This window comes from Syngnathus leptorhynchus, chromosome 4 (assembly GCF_054491065.1).
Source record: "Syngnathus leptorhynchus isolate UIUO chromosome 4, UIUO_Slep, whole genome shotgun sequence".
Classification (NCBI taxonomy): Eukaryota; Metazoa; Chordata; class Actinopteri; order Syngnathiformes; family Syngnathidae; genus Syngnathus; species Syngnathus leptorhynchus.
Window position 1 is genome coordinate 13,962,416 of NC_141198.1, and position 15,548 is coordinate 13,977,963.

General features: G+C 38.5%; 2 protein-coding genes across 2 annotated transcripts; one reads left to right on the plus strand and one right to left on the minus strand.

Annotated features, from left to right (window-relative positions):
* The first annotated feature begins 519 nt into the window (after nucleotides 1-519).
* cep78 (centrosomal protein 78) lies at nucleotides 520-8,243 on the plus strand. The gene is made up of 16 exons (XM_085909864.1): nucleotides 520-680; nucleotides 981-1,244; nucleotides 1,327-1,502; nucleotides 1,660-1,732; nucleotides 1,842-1,945; nucleotides 2,188-2,362; nucleotides 2,452-2,565; nucleotides 2,957-3,021; nucleotides 3,102-3,192; nucleotides 3,659-3,776; nucleotides 3,942-4,005; nucleotides 4,084-4,227; nucleotides 4,295-4,372; nucleotides 4,501-4,670; nucleotides 5,984-6,125; nucleotides 6,254-8,243. The coding sequence occupies exons 2-16, from the start codon at nucleotides 983-985 to the stop codon at nucleotides 6,713-6,715; spliced, it is 2,238 nt and encodes a 745-aa protein (XP_085765990.1). The 5' UTR covers nucleotides 520-680; nucleotides 981-982; the 3' UTR covers nucleotides 6,716-8,243.
* An 853-nt stretch (nucleotides 8,244-9,096) lies between these two features.
* Nucleotides 9,097-13,575, minus strand: cdo1 (cysteine dioxygenase, type I). The gene is made up of 5 exons (XM_085909865.1): nucleotides 13,329-13,575; nucleotides 12,460-12,537; nucleotides 11,841-11,995; nucleotides 10,669-10,838; nucleotides 9,097-9,513 (listed from the first exon to the last, which is right to left on the minus strand). Exons 1-5 carry the CDS (start codon nucleotides 13,475-13,477, stop codon nucleotides 9,484-9,486), a joined length of 582 nt encoding a protein of 193 aa, XP_085765991.1. The 5' UTR covers nucleotides 13,478-13,575; the 3' UTR covers nucleotides 9,097-9,483.
* Between the last annotated feature and the right edge of the window lie 1,973 nt (nucleotides 13,576-15,548).

Sequence of the window (15,548 nt, forward strand, 5' to 3'; positions counted from 1 at the left end):
TGGTGAAAAAAATTCTAAGGACCTCAACCTAACTTCCAGGGCGTGGTCAATTAACGAGTAACCCCGTGGGAACAAGCAGTTCACAAAATGAATAGATGGATGCTGCTGCTCCCTTCAGGGATGTTGATTTTGTGGGATACGGGGCGGCTGGCTAACAACATACTTGCATTTCTCTAAATGCTGCCCTTGGAAGAAGAAATTTGGACCCCCGAACTAAACAGACATTTCCCATTTTCCCATACAGTATTTCCTTTTTATCTGCAACAAGAAAGAACAATTTTTTCCAGTAGTATTTCTCTGATGGATAAAGTGTGGATATTAAAATATACACTTTCTGGGGGGAGCATTACAGGTTTTGCTTTTTTTTTTCGTTTTGTCATTGCAATTTCCTTTTTAAGAGGGAAAATTTTGATTTAAATTGGAAATCATATGATATTTAATGTATGCAAATTGTTGGGAGATGGTTTTTAGGAGCGCCCGCCAAAGGCTGTGTATTGTAGATAATAGGGGGCGCTACAAGTGTTTTGCATCGTTAGCAAGACATGAGTACAACGAAGAAGTTAGAGTCACGATTTTTGAAAGACAACTCTCACCGTTTTTTCACAACTATAAAGCTGTGAAGTTTCCAAATACCTTGGCAACGCCACTTAAACAGCCGAAGTTATTACTTGAACGTTCAGGTAAGTCCAAGTATAGAACGCTGTCAAATATCAGATTGTATGACAAAAGTAACGGCGTGAGATTTACGGTTTAGCATTGGTTAGCTGTGCGTTGCTAACAACAAGGTTTTTTTTTACGACAGTTGCTAGGAGGCTAGCGTTTTTCCCTAATGTGTTCTCAAAATGTTTGCGTCCAGAGACATTTTTTCAAAAAAATTTTATATATTCGTGGTGTATTATTGACTGTTGTGAGGTATTTTCTGGAGCAACCTATTATCTGAAAAATACAGGATTATGATCTGATTATTTTCCCATCCTAAGGAATGGTCCATGAGAGTGTTGAGATTAGGAAGCGGGGTGCCCATGACTTCATGGAATACTACACTTATGCCTGCACCCAACAGAAAACCATCCCCCTCTCTATTGTTAAACTGCATCTCGACAAAGGCATTTTGGACTTCAATGGAGACAGGGTCAAGTTAGCTGATTGGCCTCCCATCCTGGACTCTATCTTTATCAATAGGCACCTTCACCATATTGCAATTACTAGCACCTACCAGACAAGCCACACATGTGCAGATGCAGGTAAGGCTTAAAAAAAAAAAAAAAAGACATAACATTGAGCTCTGGTGAGCCCAACTTTGAACCTCTGTTTTTATTGTCACAGATCGAAGGTACTACAAGCCAGTGTTCAGGAAGAAAATTCCATCTATCCGTTCTAAAGACACGACATTCAAGTTGTGCAAAGTGCTGAAGGAGTGTCTGTCCCTTTCTCCCAACCTGAATACTTTAAAACTCAACGGACTCCCTCTGAGGGAAAGAGACCTTGTCAACTTGACAAAGGTAAGAATGGACCACGATTTTCATCCAAAGAGCAACACATGTAGACAGATAATATAACAATACTCGCAGACATATATTCCTGATATATTTATCCTTTGCAAAGACACAATGTCCACTGAATATTAGCGTTCGAGATCAAAACTATATCCCATTTCAGGGTGTAGCAAAAAGTGTTTCCTTGCAATCTCTTTCCCTGGCACACTGTCCTCTCTCAGATGACGGCTTGGAGGGTAAGTGGTTACTTATTTGTGGTAAACCTTTGCTATTTTTAAAGTAATATTCCACAGTCTTAAATTGGAGTACAGTGTTGTCATTTTTTCCCCCCCATATATCTTTCAGTCATTTGCCAAAGTGTGAAGTACTCAACAAGAATCAAAGAAATCGATTTCACAGGATGCAATATCACATGGAGAGGAGCTGAGCATCTTGCCAACATCATCCAGGTGAAATTTGAGATTTACTTTAATGTAGCCTTTCCCCAACTTTGTAAGCCACATGCAGCCTTCTGTTTTGGCGCACCCTCATCAGCCAGCATTGAGCTTTAAAAAAAAGTCCAACCGGCAAAAGAATCTCAACATTCTTGAGTACTTACAAATGGCTTGAGTATTTTTCAATCAATGTCAATGTATTAAAACACGATAATGAAGCTGTCCGTCAGACGATGGTATATACAATGTTTTTTCAGCATCAAGGAATGCAGAGGCATGGCTCGGTATGGGCACAATCTTTGCGCTATCAACAGCCAAAATTGGAGGCCATGGGGGGTCTCCGCCGCCTCACCCTCAACTGTAACACTTTGATTGGGGACGTGGGTGCTACTCGTCTTGCGCGTGAGCTGGCCGAAGACCTTTGGCTGAAAGGTAAGGAGATGGAAAAAGAAGGATGCTTTGCAAATTTTCATACATATATATGATGGTGTTCTAAAGATCTTCCTATGTATTTTGAGCAGCTGTAGACCTGCAGAAATGCGGCCTCTCTAATCGAGGAGCTTGTCATCTGCTGGAGGTCTTGAAGACAAATTCCACTCTCTGCATACTGGATATCCGGAATAACCCTTTAGTTGGTAGGAAGCTGTCATAAGTTAACAATTTCTTTTTCTTTTGGTTGTGCCGTGCTCCTAATGTAATTTGCGTTACATTCACTGTCACTGTTGGTTAATATCAGAATGGGGCAAAATGTTATCCAGTCCTACAAAGTTTTTATATTTTTGAGGAAGCCAACTAACACACTCTGGGTTGTTTTCATTATGCCATGCCACCATGCATTACTATTTGCGTACATGCTACTTTTGTTCATGTAGAAGACGACTCTGCATCATTAGGCAAATCAAAAGACAATTTTGACAGATGTGGCTAAAAAGAATGATAAAAAAATAGCACAAAACTAATAAGACAATCATTTTCATTTTTACATTTCAGTACTAAAGCTTCAGTTTTTTTCTCTTTCTGTTTTAGACAATGCCCTAATTAAGACTATAATAGAGAAAGTACTCACAAAAGCTGAAGCACAGACACCAGAGGTGAGTGAATGCGTTTGTCCAGTGTACTACATTTATAAGGTAATATAAATAAATGGTTTCTGTTTACATGTTCACCACAGTACTACTGGATCACTCCTGCCACCAAAGAGCAACAGAAAGCTGCTGCATCTAAGAGACGAGTGCCGTCCAGGGGATCCACAGAGAAAACGGGTACAATTTACTCTTTCTACTCAGTTCTAATCCGGTACATAAAATGAGGTTTGGGGCAAGGGCCTTAAGTTTTATCTGTTTGATATGATCTGAAGCAGTGATCCTCAGTGGGACATATTGCTCCACGGGCTCCCTCTAGTGGCATGAAAAAAATAGTTGTATTAAACTTTACGTACAATACATTTCCATGCGGTCTTTGAAAAATAATATTTTGGTACAACTTTCATATAACTTTAATGTGCATTTTAATTGAAGAATCACTGAGGTTATCTTGTAGTGAAGCAGAGTGTGAATATTCAACATGTGGCTTACAATAATATTAAATATAGTTTGTAGGAGCAAAAAGTGCCTCATATTTAATTTTAAAAAGTGTATCTAGAGATAACCGACCCAACTCTAAGCGTGACGCTACCGTTTGCTGGCTCTGCCGGCCGCATCATTGGCCTGTTGCGCTCTTTTGTTCCAGCTTCTCAAAAAACAACTTCTGCCGAAGATGAAGGCTCAGTTGTTGCTAAGCTTCAGCAACCCGCTTCCCGCTGCAGAAATGCGCCTCGTCATTCCGCCGCACGGGCTGGACGCCAGCGGTAAGGAGACTGTCGAGCTAGTTCATTGGTTGTAATTTAAAACAAATAGTTGAAGACAACAAGTTAGGAGGTTACACATTCTGAAGTTACAATAAAAGAAGCGAGAGAAACCCAGCTTAAATACTTACAGCCCCAAAACTGATGAGTTGCATTTGTATATTCCAGAGGTTTTCCTCCTGCAGATGCAAAAGAGCACAGTTTCCAGTCAACGCAACATGGTCAAGGTCAGGTATGGGTTTTCTGTTGATAGTTTGTATGACTCGTTTGCTGTATTGTAGTTCTAACACTTTTCTGACCCCTTTAAAAGGCTGCGTCCAATGTGAGGGTAACATTTGCGTCTGATTCGGAGGAAGAGGAGGATGGTGATGAGAAAGAGGGTCCGGCAATTATGACGAGGGATCCGAGGCCATCGAATGAAAGCGACAATGCACGGCAAATGGATCGTATGCAGGTTAGCCACATTTAGCCCCAGATGAGCAGAGAACTGTTTTTTTATTTTAATGATGTTTGTCCTGCAGATGGCGCTGCAGGAATGTCGTTTGAGATTGGGAGAGGAGCGCAGGGCCAGACTAAAAGCTGAGTCTTTAGTCAGAGAGGTGCTTCCAGATAATGTTTTGGATGAAATAAAATAAAAAAAAAAGGAAGCTTAATAATGGCATAGTTACACTTATTAGCTAAACAACATCTCTCAAATTATTTTCTATCCTGTCTTGTTTTCATTCAGTTTGAGTTGGAGAACTCTCGTCTTCGGGATAATAACATCTCCCTGTCCAAGGCCCTCGCAACTGTGGGTTCGCCGGACCACAGCGCCCTGGAAGACGAGGACGTGCTGGAGAGCATCGAGCGCTCATTCGCCAAGTTCCACGCTTTTCTGGATCTCGTCAATGACGCTGGGTGGGTAACACAAATACCAGCGTGCTCTGTTATTGCGATTTTACTGTTACCTTGTTTTACTTAGGCTTAGTTACAAAATAAACAGTGATAACAAGAATACAACGAGACGTAAGATGGTGAACTAAGGGAAATTCCATGGCCCGGTAGTAATAACCTTGAGAAGCAGCAAACATCCAGGCCACGTGATTTAAAATAACTCCATTCGCTTCTCAGCTGTTGTCTCAAAATGAAACTCAGGCCACCTAAGCTGGGTGGGGTGGCTGATCATTCATTTCCTTCCTCGTGGGTGCGATACCTCATACAGTAAATACATTTTCATTGTCCATCACTCAGAAGTGAGAGGTGAACACTTAGAATGAAAGTGAAGCCTGAAGCCCAAGGTTTTGTTTTCATTTTGATGCCTCTTGAATACAATATATATATTTTTTCGTCTTCTTTTTCTGTCTTTTTTTTTTCTCCTCTTCTGAGGACCATGAAAAGATTAGGATCTATATCTCACTCCTTTTCATCTATTGATGATCAGAAAGTCATTCAAATGCCACAAATCTTTCACTTTGTTATAAGCATGATAAAGCCACCCTGATTTAGCAGAACTGTGAATGACTGTTTATCGCTGAGGGAACATTCCAGAACCATCTGTAATAGGACAATATCCAAAATGCAAAGAGGTGAAATGAAACAAAAAAAAAAAACCGACACAACTTTCTAATTTCAGTTCTTTCCCACCCACATGCTTTAAACACATTTCAACTTATTAAAATCTATTTTTTTTCAAAATTTTCCTGGCATTAAATAAAATGCTTACAGGTGCTTTACTAAGAAAGTATACCGTTACAATAAAAGAATGGTCAGAATTCCACTTTATCACAAAAATGGTGTGAGGGGCATTTTACAAGATTAGCTTTACTGGTTACGCCCTGCACTTAGATCACTTTCATTTTGAGCCAGTCTATTTGTATTTCTGGTGCTCGTATTTCATTCCTTATCTGGTCTTGTGACTTTTATATGATTTGTTCTAATGTGTAATCGCAGGGTGATGAGTTATTAAGGAGAGACAATTCCAATGAGCTTCTATAATCTTTTTACATTTTGTCTTACGCAATAGCGTCATACCCTAGAGTTGACTTGTGTTTCCCAACAATCAGGAAACAAAATTCACTCCTTTTTATCCATCTTATGTCTTGCCGGAACAAAATGATTCAGACGCACTATTTTGAAAGTGCAGTCGAAAAACCTACCCGATGATTGTGTTGAGCACATTTTTGAGTCACAATATAGTTTTTCTTCTATTTCACTATCATGTTCTCACTTAGCCTAGGTCAGATAGCATCTATGGCCGGCATTGACAAGTCCGATTTCTCACCTTTGGGAAGACCGCAGCTCTCTTCCACTCTGGGACACGTGGGCCAACTGAATGGAGTAGCATCCGGTCAACGTCATTCTCATGATATTCAGGTACCAGATTTAACATTATACCTTACATAAATGGCTTACAGATGATTGGATTTCTCATGCACATGTAGTTAAGACAAAAAAGTTCAACAAATAAAAAATGGTGAATTTTCCCTCTACTTTTTCTTTAGGCTGCCAGAGCTAATGCCAATGACATAGCTGACATTAGGACTCTCAAATCTCCAGCCTCAAACAGAAAACCTGATCATCCAGATGGACTGCTCCACGTGACTGTCCAGCAGAATGCCGTAGCACAGGTGGATTTAAGTGTCATAAGAGAACAAGAGCCAGATCAGTTTTCTAAACCTGAAACCCAGTATGACTCCGATTCAGACCACAGCTTTGCTAGCCAGCAATCCCGTCGTGAATATTGTCACAATTCGGGAATTCGCCCAAGCTTTGTCCTCGGCGATTCTCGTCATCGTTATGGCTTCGATTCTAGTCACAGCAATTCATCCCATGGCTGCAGATTGAGCTCAGGCGATAGCATGAGAGACCTTGTAAACTATAAGGCATACTCTGGGTCAGAAGGGTCAGAGCGGAAGACAAGTCCTGACATTCTGGAGGAGATTACATCTATGGTGGCTTTATAAGCATACTCAAGGGGTCAATATATGTAACATGACAGAACCTTTGGCAGATGTTTTTCAACTTTGAAGAAGTTACAATTAGGCATTTTAAATGGACAATCCTTGCCAACAGTTTTTTTTTTCTGTCAAATTGCATCATTTTAAGTTTTGCTATTGCTACTTTTTTAACAGCACTTTTTTACAGCAACAGTTGTGAATATATTCAAACTACTTTGGGTTGTCGAAAGTGCTCACTACTGGACAGATTTGTTAAAAATATTTGAGAGGAATAGGCCTTTTGTTCATAGATCTTTTAGTCCTTCTCATTAAAAACAAGCGCAAAAACATGTTGCTTTTTTTTTTGTTGTTCAGTATAATTAGTTGATAAGATGTTTGAGTCTCAGTGGTAGAGCCTTTGTCTCCCACACTCGGCCGAGGTTGACGCTTCGATCACCACACATTGTGACCATGTCAAAGACACTGAAGCTACCTAATGGTGTGTCATCAGTAGTTGAATGAGGAAGTCAGTGACACTCTTTGAAGAGTGGGGCTGTTTAGTCACAGTGTTGTGTGGATAGTCAAGCGGAATACTACTTAGGTAACTCCTCCACAAAAGAATCTTGTCACTATCAACATGTGACCATTTTGATAAGTAAATTATCTCAAGACCCCGCACTTGTTTGTGTGTAATAGGACTTATCCAACTTACCGTGATCATAAATAAGTACAGTGTAAGATTCGACTTTGCACTTTCAGTCTCGGTAAGGAAACCGCTACTGCTTCCGTTGTTATGTTGCATCGTGAGAACAGTCAGCGGAGGAAACAGTGATTGTAAACAAAAGACACTGAGATGAACTCATGCTTGACCTGGACTTGGTACATAAAAAAATTGAACTAGTTGCCAGCCAATCGCAGGGCACACAGAGACGAACAACCATCCGCACTCACACCTAGTGCTCAATCGGCCTACCAAGCATGTTTTTAGGATGTGGGAGGAAACCGGAGTGCCCGGAGAAAACCCACGCGTACACGGGGAGAACATGCAAACTCCACACCGGGATGACCGGAGGTGGAATCGAACTCTCACCCTCCTAACTGTGAGGCGGACGTGCTACCCACTGCGCCACCAAGCCCTAGTCGATGAAGCCCTCTGTCTTGTTGAGATAAATACCTAGTGGCATCAGGTCAGATCTCTTGAGGAACACCATGATTAAATGGAAATAAAGTATGTTGTCTGTCTAGTACACAAAATATTTTGGGAGGGATCAAATAATATTGTATTGATGTTTCATAATGACAAAATGTGACAAATCAGTAGCTTAATTTTGGGCTTTGACCAAAATCACCAGTCTATTTTGCAAAATTTGAATGTCCTGCTACTTAAGGCACCAGTATAATAAGATTGGTGTTTACATTTGATTGCATCCTGTCTGTATCGTTACTGTATTACATTTATTGCCCCACTATTATAACTTGGCAGCTACAATATTTATAGTCGGCTGGAGATACTGGTGAAATAAATCACTGCTCCTTATCGTCTGATGATAAGACATATCTGTTTGATCAGCCTCTGTACAGTGTGTCACATGGTATTAGAAAAAATACCCATGTTTGAAATGAATGCTGTCACTTTGACCTTCTGTAACACCATGCTGGCTGCCTACCATCCTGTGAGAAATTCAAATACCTTTTATGTAACACTGTGTACTTTTAACAAACAGTGATGAAATGATATTAACCTTTTCAGGGCGGTGTCCCCACCATTGACCCGTGAGCTTGTACAGAAAATAAATGGATGGAAATTTACAAAATGATTAAATAGTACAAGAAAAAATTGTCATGAGGGAAATTGCATGTTATAGCAAGAAAAAGTACGTCAAACTTTCTGCTCAAACAAACTGCAAAAATTATAACATAATATCCTGATCTTTGTTATTCAGTCAAAATAGTCAATTAATATCTCTCAAAACAATTCCCCAGCTTCTATAAATTTTACAGCTATCTAATTGAGTAATAGTTATCCACACTCATATTTCCGAACAATTTAGTCTGACTCTTGAGTGAACCTAAGCTACATGTTTTCTGAATGTCAGAAGAAGATGGGATGAACTCTAACAATGCAAGCGTGGAAAGAATGCTGTTGCCACACATACACATTGAGTGAGGACAACATTATTAGTTCACATGACTTAAGGTCTTGGATTGTTTGCTAGTTCGTCACATATAATAAAAAATACAAATCTCTATATTTTGAATATTCAAATACAAATAAAACTACTGGGCCAAGTGAATCAGCATTGTCAAATTACAATAACGTATGACTCCAGTTCAGACCCTTGTGGGACACCGTAATTAAGTGGGAAATAGTACATGTTTGAATATCCCAACAAAAAAGTTAAAAAAAATGCTTTTTAATCATTTATTGCATCACAGAGATCAACAATTTGACAGGCAACAGATAAAAATATAGAACTGCACCTCAGTGATCATTGACTACACAAGCGACAAATAAAAGTGTAAAAAAAAATTTTTACCCACACAAACATTTTTCATTCATCCATCTAATTTTGAAACTGTGAGGGAAATTTGCTATCCATTCATCCGCAGCAACAACCGTGAAGGGGGTGCAAATTTTCTCTCATGTCAAAAATGTGTGTCCGTTCATGTGTTCGATTGTATGGTAATCAAAAGTATTAGTCAAGCAGCGAGTGATAAAGACATACTAATGCATGTGTGTCATGTTCAACAAAATCAAAGAAGCAAAAGAAGATCCAAAGTCTCCTTTTGGAAAATTAGTTGTTCTCCTTTGATGCTGTGGTCTCCTACAATATATAAAAAAAGAAAAGTTAGATTTTCCCATAATCCACAATTATAATCATCAAATTTTATTTCAAATATATATATATACATTTTATTTTTTTATAACTGTGTAATTCAAAAGTCTTTTTTCCCTGTATCACTTTTTTTTTTTTTTCAACTTAATACTTAAGGAAAAACACACCAAGGCTATGGCCTCATTTATTGTGTACTAGTTCCCTTTACTGCCGCTATCTTATCATTTAGTATCGCAAACTAAAGTACTTAAACTCCCGGTGTTGTGGTCAAGGTATACTTTAACAACTTGTGGGCCAGTCCACCGAATTGGTACAGTTTGCGTCACCGGGAAAATAAAATCGATGCACGATAAAATTAAGCCAAGTGTACTGCACGGTGTTTAATAAGCCAAAGGTCTGGCCTGTTAACATTTATTTCTGTGAGACGCGTATAAAAATGTGTAGCAGTCAGTGAAGCTTGAATTGCTTTTAACAACCACTAGAAAAGCTGTTAAAGTTTTCGTTTTTTTACAATTTCCTCTGCCTGTGGAAATTCAGCTAATGGGCTGGGTGTTGATACTCAATCTGCTGTGTATGCATTTCTTGAATTAGTTAAAAATGAATCAAATGTTCTCTTCAATGTAGACCAAGCCCCGGTGGAAATGCTGAAAATCTGCTGCTACTGTATTCTCCCACAAATCAACAGTAAAGCACTTTTTTTTTTTTTTTTTCCATAAATGAGGCTCCTCAGCTCATTATAACAAAGTTTTTTGATTCCAAAATAGCACAAGATTTCAGCAAGACACTACTTTTGTCTAAATGGCCTCAACTCATTTCAACGTTATGTGGCACCAAAGCAATACTTACATTGTAGCACAAAAAGAGCCTATTTGTCAAATTTTCAGCAAAGAACGCCAGACTAGTTTGCAAATATGTGCAAATGGTAAAAAAGCTAAAGTTTAGTGTGTAACATTTAAGTTTACTTAGTGTTATTATTTTTGCTGTTAGAGATTACGTGGAATCTTAAAATTTTGATGCAGGATCCATTTGAAATGTCATTACCTGATGATACTTTGAATTCTATGTAGGTATATTTAATCATTTATCTGATCATCATCCAAAAACTTTTTTTTTTTTTTTTTTTTAAATGACAAAGTTGCTTACAAATGGAGTCCTCTCTCCATATTTGCTCCAGAAGGTCATCTTAGCCACGGACGTGTGGCTGGTGCGCTGGTCAAAGACTTTACACGTCTGGAAAGGTGGGCTGTAGAGGTGCAAACTGACCGAACCCTCAGTGTGACTTGCGTTCTCTACACGGTGTAGGCCGATTTTGTCTAGAAAAAACAAAAACAAACACAGAGCAAATGTTCCATCAGTGAATGACACTGGAATGTTGTGAAATGTGGTTCATGGCAGACATTTTCTCCCAGTGTTGGAAACAACGGATAAATCAGCGATGACGAAATGTTTCCAATCGAGGAGTTTATACAAGGTCCTTTGTGGTGCATGAGCCAAACCAAAAGGTAAGGAAATAATATTCAGTGCTTACAGAACATCAGCATCCATCCAATATTTTAGCACAGGTCATCTAATAATTTCAGGACACATATAATAAGATCAAAATTATACTAATCAACATTTAAGTGAAATAAACCAAGGGGCAATACAATTTGCATTGTCAATGTGGAATAACAAACGGCTCCAGGACAGATCTTTGTGGACCACATTACACAGAGCTGGAGTTGATGCCAACTGACTTTGGGCAAGTGGTCGTGTTAGACTTAGACTGGTTGCCAGCCACTCCCAGGAAACATATAAATAATCATTTGCACTATTTTCCCCATATATGGACAAGTCAATCTTGGAATACTCTTGAAATGTGGGAGGAAGCCCACGTTAGCACAGAGATCGCAATACAAATTTTTGTAGGTCAACTTTTTTTTTTGCTATTTATACCATTCCCCCTGTGGTTTGTTTGCTTTTTTTAAGAAGAACTTAGCATTTAGCGACAAACTGTATATTTTCTTAGCAACCCTATGCAGAATTCTTCTATACAATGGGCAAAATCTATATTTAGCTCATTAAATAACAGTATATCGCCATCAACGGTGCCACATTTTTCTCATGTCTTTACTCTTAACCAAACAGTTTATATTTGGTCAAGAAAGAACGGACATTTGCTACGAGTCAGGTGAGCACACTTATCAGATAACTGCAGGTCAGATAGTTATCTCCGCAGGAGGAGAGCATCCAAAACATGTTTGTTCTTTTCACACAACATGGAAGAATGCAGACATCTGCCAAAACATTTTTTTGTTTTTGTTTTTTCTTCTTACCATTTATGTAGGCCACAGAGTTATCTTCCAGGATCCTGTGTGACCTCTCAGTCATGTCCCCGCCTTCCTTCTTGGGCCAATCGAAGAGAGTCTCCTTGAGCTCTCCCTGCAGCATCTTCATGAAGCAGTGGGAGTCGGAGTGGTCGTGTATACTACTGCAAGGTGGTCACAGCACACGTGCACGCGCAGCAGTGTTAGGAGGCGGGAGATTACTTATCGTGATGTATTTGACTCGACTTTAAATGACCCACGTGTGGTGCCAATATGGTGTTTTTTTGTTCGATATATTTTAAACCACGGCACAAAAAAAATCTTATGGCTCATAACCGAGAAAAAAAATGTAACAAAAAGTGTATCTATAGAAGAAGAGTTTTTAATTGTTCTGCTTTATCACTATATAACACTCACATAGACAGATGAACTAAAGAGGAGTTATTTGTAGTAAATAATATTGAGTTTTTTTTGGACCGAGTTGAATTCAGATCATTTCCGGCAGCAAACTTGATGATCCCGTCATAATAATATGACACAGCATAGTGGTTGGGTATCACTGCTATTAAAGGCTTAGTATAGATTTACAAAATGTGTTGCTCTGCATGCATATCAACTTTCTCCTCACCTTCCTTGGCCTTCTCCCCAACACAAGATGATCAGGTTGAATTTCCCATTGCCTTCATCCACCAAGTTCCTTGTGTATCTGCAGATAAAAAGGCAATAATGTGTGATGGTGAAAGACCAAGATCTTTCCACCTCCCCCATGAATGACTTTTAAAAACAAATGAAACCTTTTTCAGATGAGAAATAAAAATAAACAGCCGTAGAAATGTTGGTCAAACATGCATGGGAAAATATGTTATGGAAAAAGATTGCATTTTTTAGGCCATAATTCTAAAAAGTACGTTGATATGATGTCATCCCTATACAGACTTATGATCTTATGACCCCACATTGCAAATATTTTGGAGGCAGCTGCGGTGGCTCCCTGGTGATCTAAACACCACCGGAGCCCAAACCTCTGCACAAACACACACGAGCGGGTGTGTGTCGTTTGCTTACTGTTGATTGGTTAACCGCACACCCCTCACTACCTCCTCCTTCCAATGGCCATCACAACACTAGCAATGGAACACCATTGCAATGTATTGTGGGTCACTGTGTAGTCACTATAGGACAGATAACATGCATGACTGGAACTATCTTGAGGTTTGAAAACTATATATTTGTTCTTTGTTCAAACCAAATTGTCAATCCAACTAGATGCATTCTAAAATCACTAATTTGTCATTTAGATTTGATCGTAATTGTATATCTCTTCAAACTAGTCATAGAATTAAACAAAGAGCAGAATTTACCTTCTACAAAAATCTATTCATTGGATCCAAATGCAAAGGCACTGACGTCACAGCAAGCGTGCAAAATGCATCACTGCTCGTTCAAAGAAATTCATCATAAAGGATTCATAAAAGTACAAAAAGGAATAAGTTTTACCTGAGTTTATCAAACATGGAGTATTTCGCCCAGTCCTGAGGGTTGCTCCTGTATGACTCCAGGAGTTCCTTCACCTCATCCACGTTGATACGGTCGTCTTTGAAGATCTCATGCAGCTTTTGGATCAGCTCTTGCAGAGTTTTTGGCATCTTTGCTTTTTGTATAGGAGTGGGTCCGCAGCACAACTCGTTTGGAGGTAGACAGATTTCTCGTCGACCTGTACAACTTCTGATCGAATAGCTACAGAGGCCCCCCTTTTTATGCTTTTGGATCATACCATCGCGGGGAGAAAAGGGAACGCCTGTATTACTAGTGGGAGGGTGGGTGGGCTGCGCAAAAATGGGGAGCGACAATTGACGTTTTCACTTTCGACATGACTGACCCACCGGTATTCCAAACTAGCCACATTTCAATGATATCCATCTCACGTATTAAAAACAAAATTGGACCGGTCCTCTACGAGTGCTTTTCTACCACGTTGTCACATAGGCGACCTCCCCCTGTCTCCCGGCCGGTCCCTCTCATTGAACTCTGGTTTGGACAATAGCCGTGCAGCCTGTCGGTGGCCCCGTCCGTCCCTGCAGCCACAACACCCCCACACAAAAACAAGCGCGTTTCGCAAAAGAAATCATCAAGAGACATCACCAATCGTTTTTTAGTTTTTTTTATATATATATATATATATATATATATATATATATATATATATATATATATATATATATATATATATATATATATATATATATATATATATATATATATATATATATATATATATATATATATATATATATATATATATATATATATATATATATATATATATATATATATATATATAGTCAAGTTTCTTTTTTTTTTTGGGATGCAAAATATGTTTTAAAAAATCTATTCGGGGGAAAAACTCATTAATAAGATTTGTGTGTATATATATATATATATATATATATATATATATATATATATATATATATATATATATATATATATAGCCATCCTTTCAATTTTGCAATTTGCATCCACCAATACTGAAACCAAAACTGCTTTCTGTTTCTTTTTGATATTACAGTGGCGCCTGTTTGATCTGATACATTGGATGTAGTCTGAGCTGAAACGAGACTCAGCATATTATGCATATCAATTCGCGTCACATGGTCAAATTCAAACCATCTTTTACAAATAGGTCATTTTCTGGTCAGTGATACTGGCTATTTGAAGAAAAGAACAACAAAAGAGGAAGCATGATAATATATGCTACTGTTGCGTATGTTTTTATTGGTTTGGTGTACAGTAGAACTTTTTTTTTTCTCAACTCAACTCATACTTCCACCGTTCATCCAGAAAGTGAAAGCAAAACAGGTTTCAGTTTCCTTCTGAGAGACATCTAAAAGTAACAACTCTTATGTGAAATGTCTATGTTTCTTCTAATCTCTGACAGGAAACAGTTCCTGCCAGTGAGAAGTGTATTTCTTCAGGAAATGTACTCCCCTTCAAAAAAATATTGATATGATGAAGCCAGTCTTCAATTTAATGTAAGATATGATGAAGCCAGTCTTCAATTTAATGTAAGACAAGAATTCACCATTTCAGCTTTCATTTCCTTTTTTTTAGATGTGGATGGGATACCTGATTTACAATATCGTAGCATCATTTCAATGAAACCCCACGTTTTTAGATATTGAAACACCTTCAAATAGATTCTAGTGATAAAATATCAGTGTCAAATCATTTTCTTACAGTAACCCCTGTTGCTCGGCATGTAAGGTCACGAGTTCCTTCAACTGATTTGTCTTCCATTTAAAGGCCCAGATTTCACACTGAGTCTATTTGAGAGTAAAGTGGGACGAGATATTTATTATGCAAAGGTTTTAGATATTACCACGATTGATTTTGCTCCTGAAAATAGGTGGGGAAAAAATAGTGTTGGGCAAACAGATATAAATAGTACTGTAGAATAGTACTGAAATGTTCATATCATCTCATATATTCATCGTTCGAAGTCTTATGCAAATGCTTTGAGCTTTGATCCATGTGCTGTCCAACTAACACCACGTAAAAGTTTTACTCCAAAGTTAATGACTATTTTACATATTTGCTTTTCACCTCTGAGGTGCCACATCATCAAACACTAGCTGTACGTGTACTCCATCGTGTGGCTGACTGCGGCATTACATTGGAGAGGTCTTAACATTAATGTCGGCAATACAATATGTAAAT

Bases quoted from the DNA above. Each gene is read 5' to 3' on its own strand.
- cep78 (XM_085909864.1), top strand. From the start codon at position 983: ATGGTCCATGAGAGTGTTGAGATTAGGAAGCGGGGTGCCCATGACTTC. The intron at 1,503-1,659 runs GTAAGAATGGAC...ATCCCATTTCAG, and splicing joins ACCTTGTCAACTTGACAAAG to GGTGTAGCAAAAAGTGTTTC. The intron at 3,193-3,658 runs GTACAATTTACT...CTTTTGTTCCAG, and splicing joins GGGATCCACAGAGAAAACGG to CTTCTCAAAAAACAACTTCT.
- cdo1 (XM_085909865.1), bottom strand. From the start codon at position 13,477: ATGCCAAAAACTCTGCAAGAGCTGATCCAAAAGCTGCATGAGATCTTC. The intron at 12,538-13,328 runs GTAAAACTTATT...TTTTATCTGCAG, and splicing joins TCCATGTTTGATAAACTCAG to ATACACAAGGAACTTGGTGG. The intron at 9,514-10,668 runs GTAAGCAACTTT...TATATATTGTAG, and splicing joins ATGGAGAGAGGACTCCATTT to GAGACCACAGCATCAAAGGA.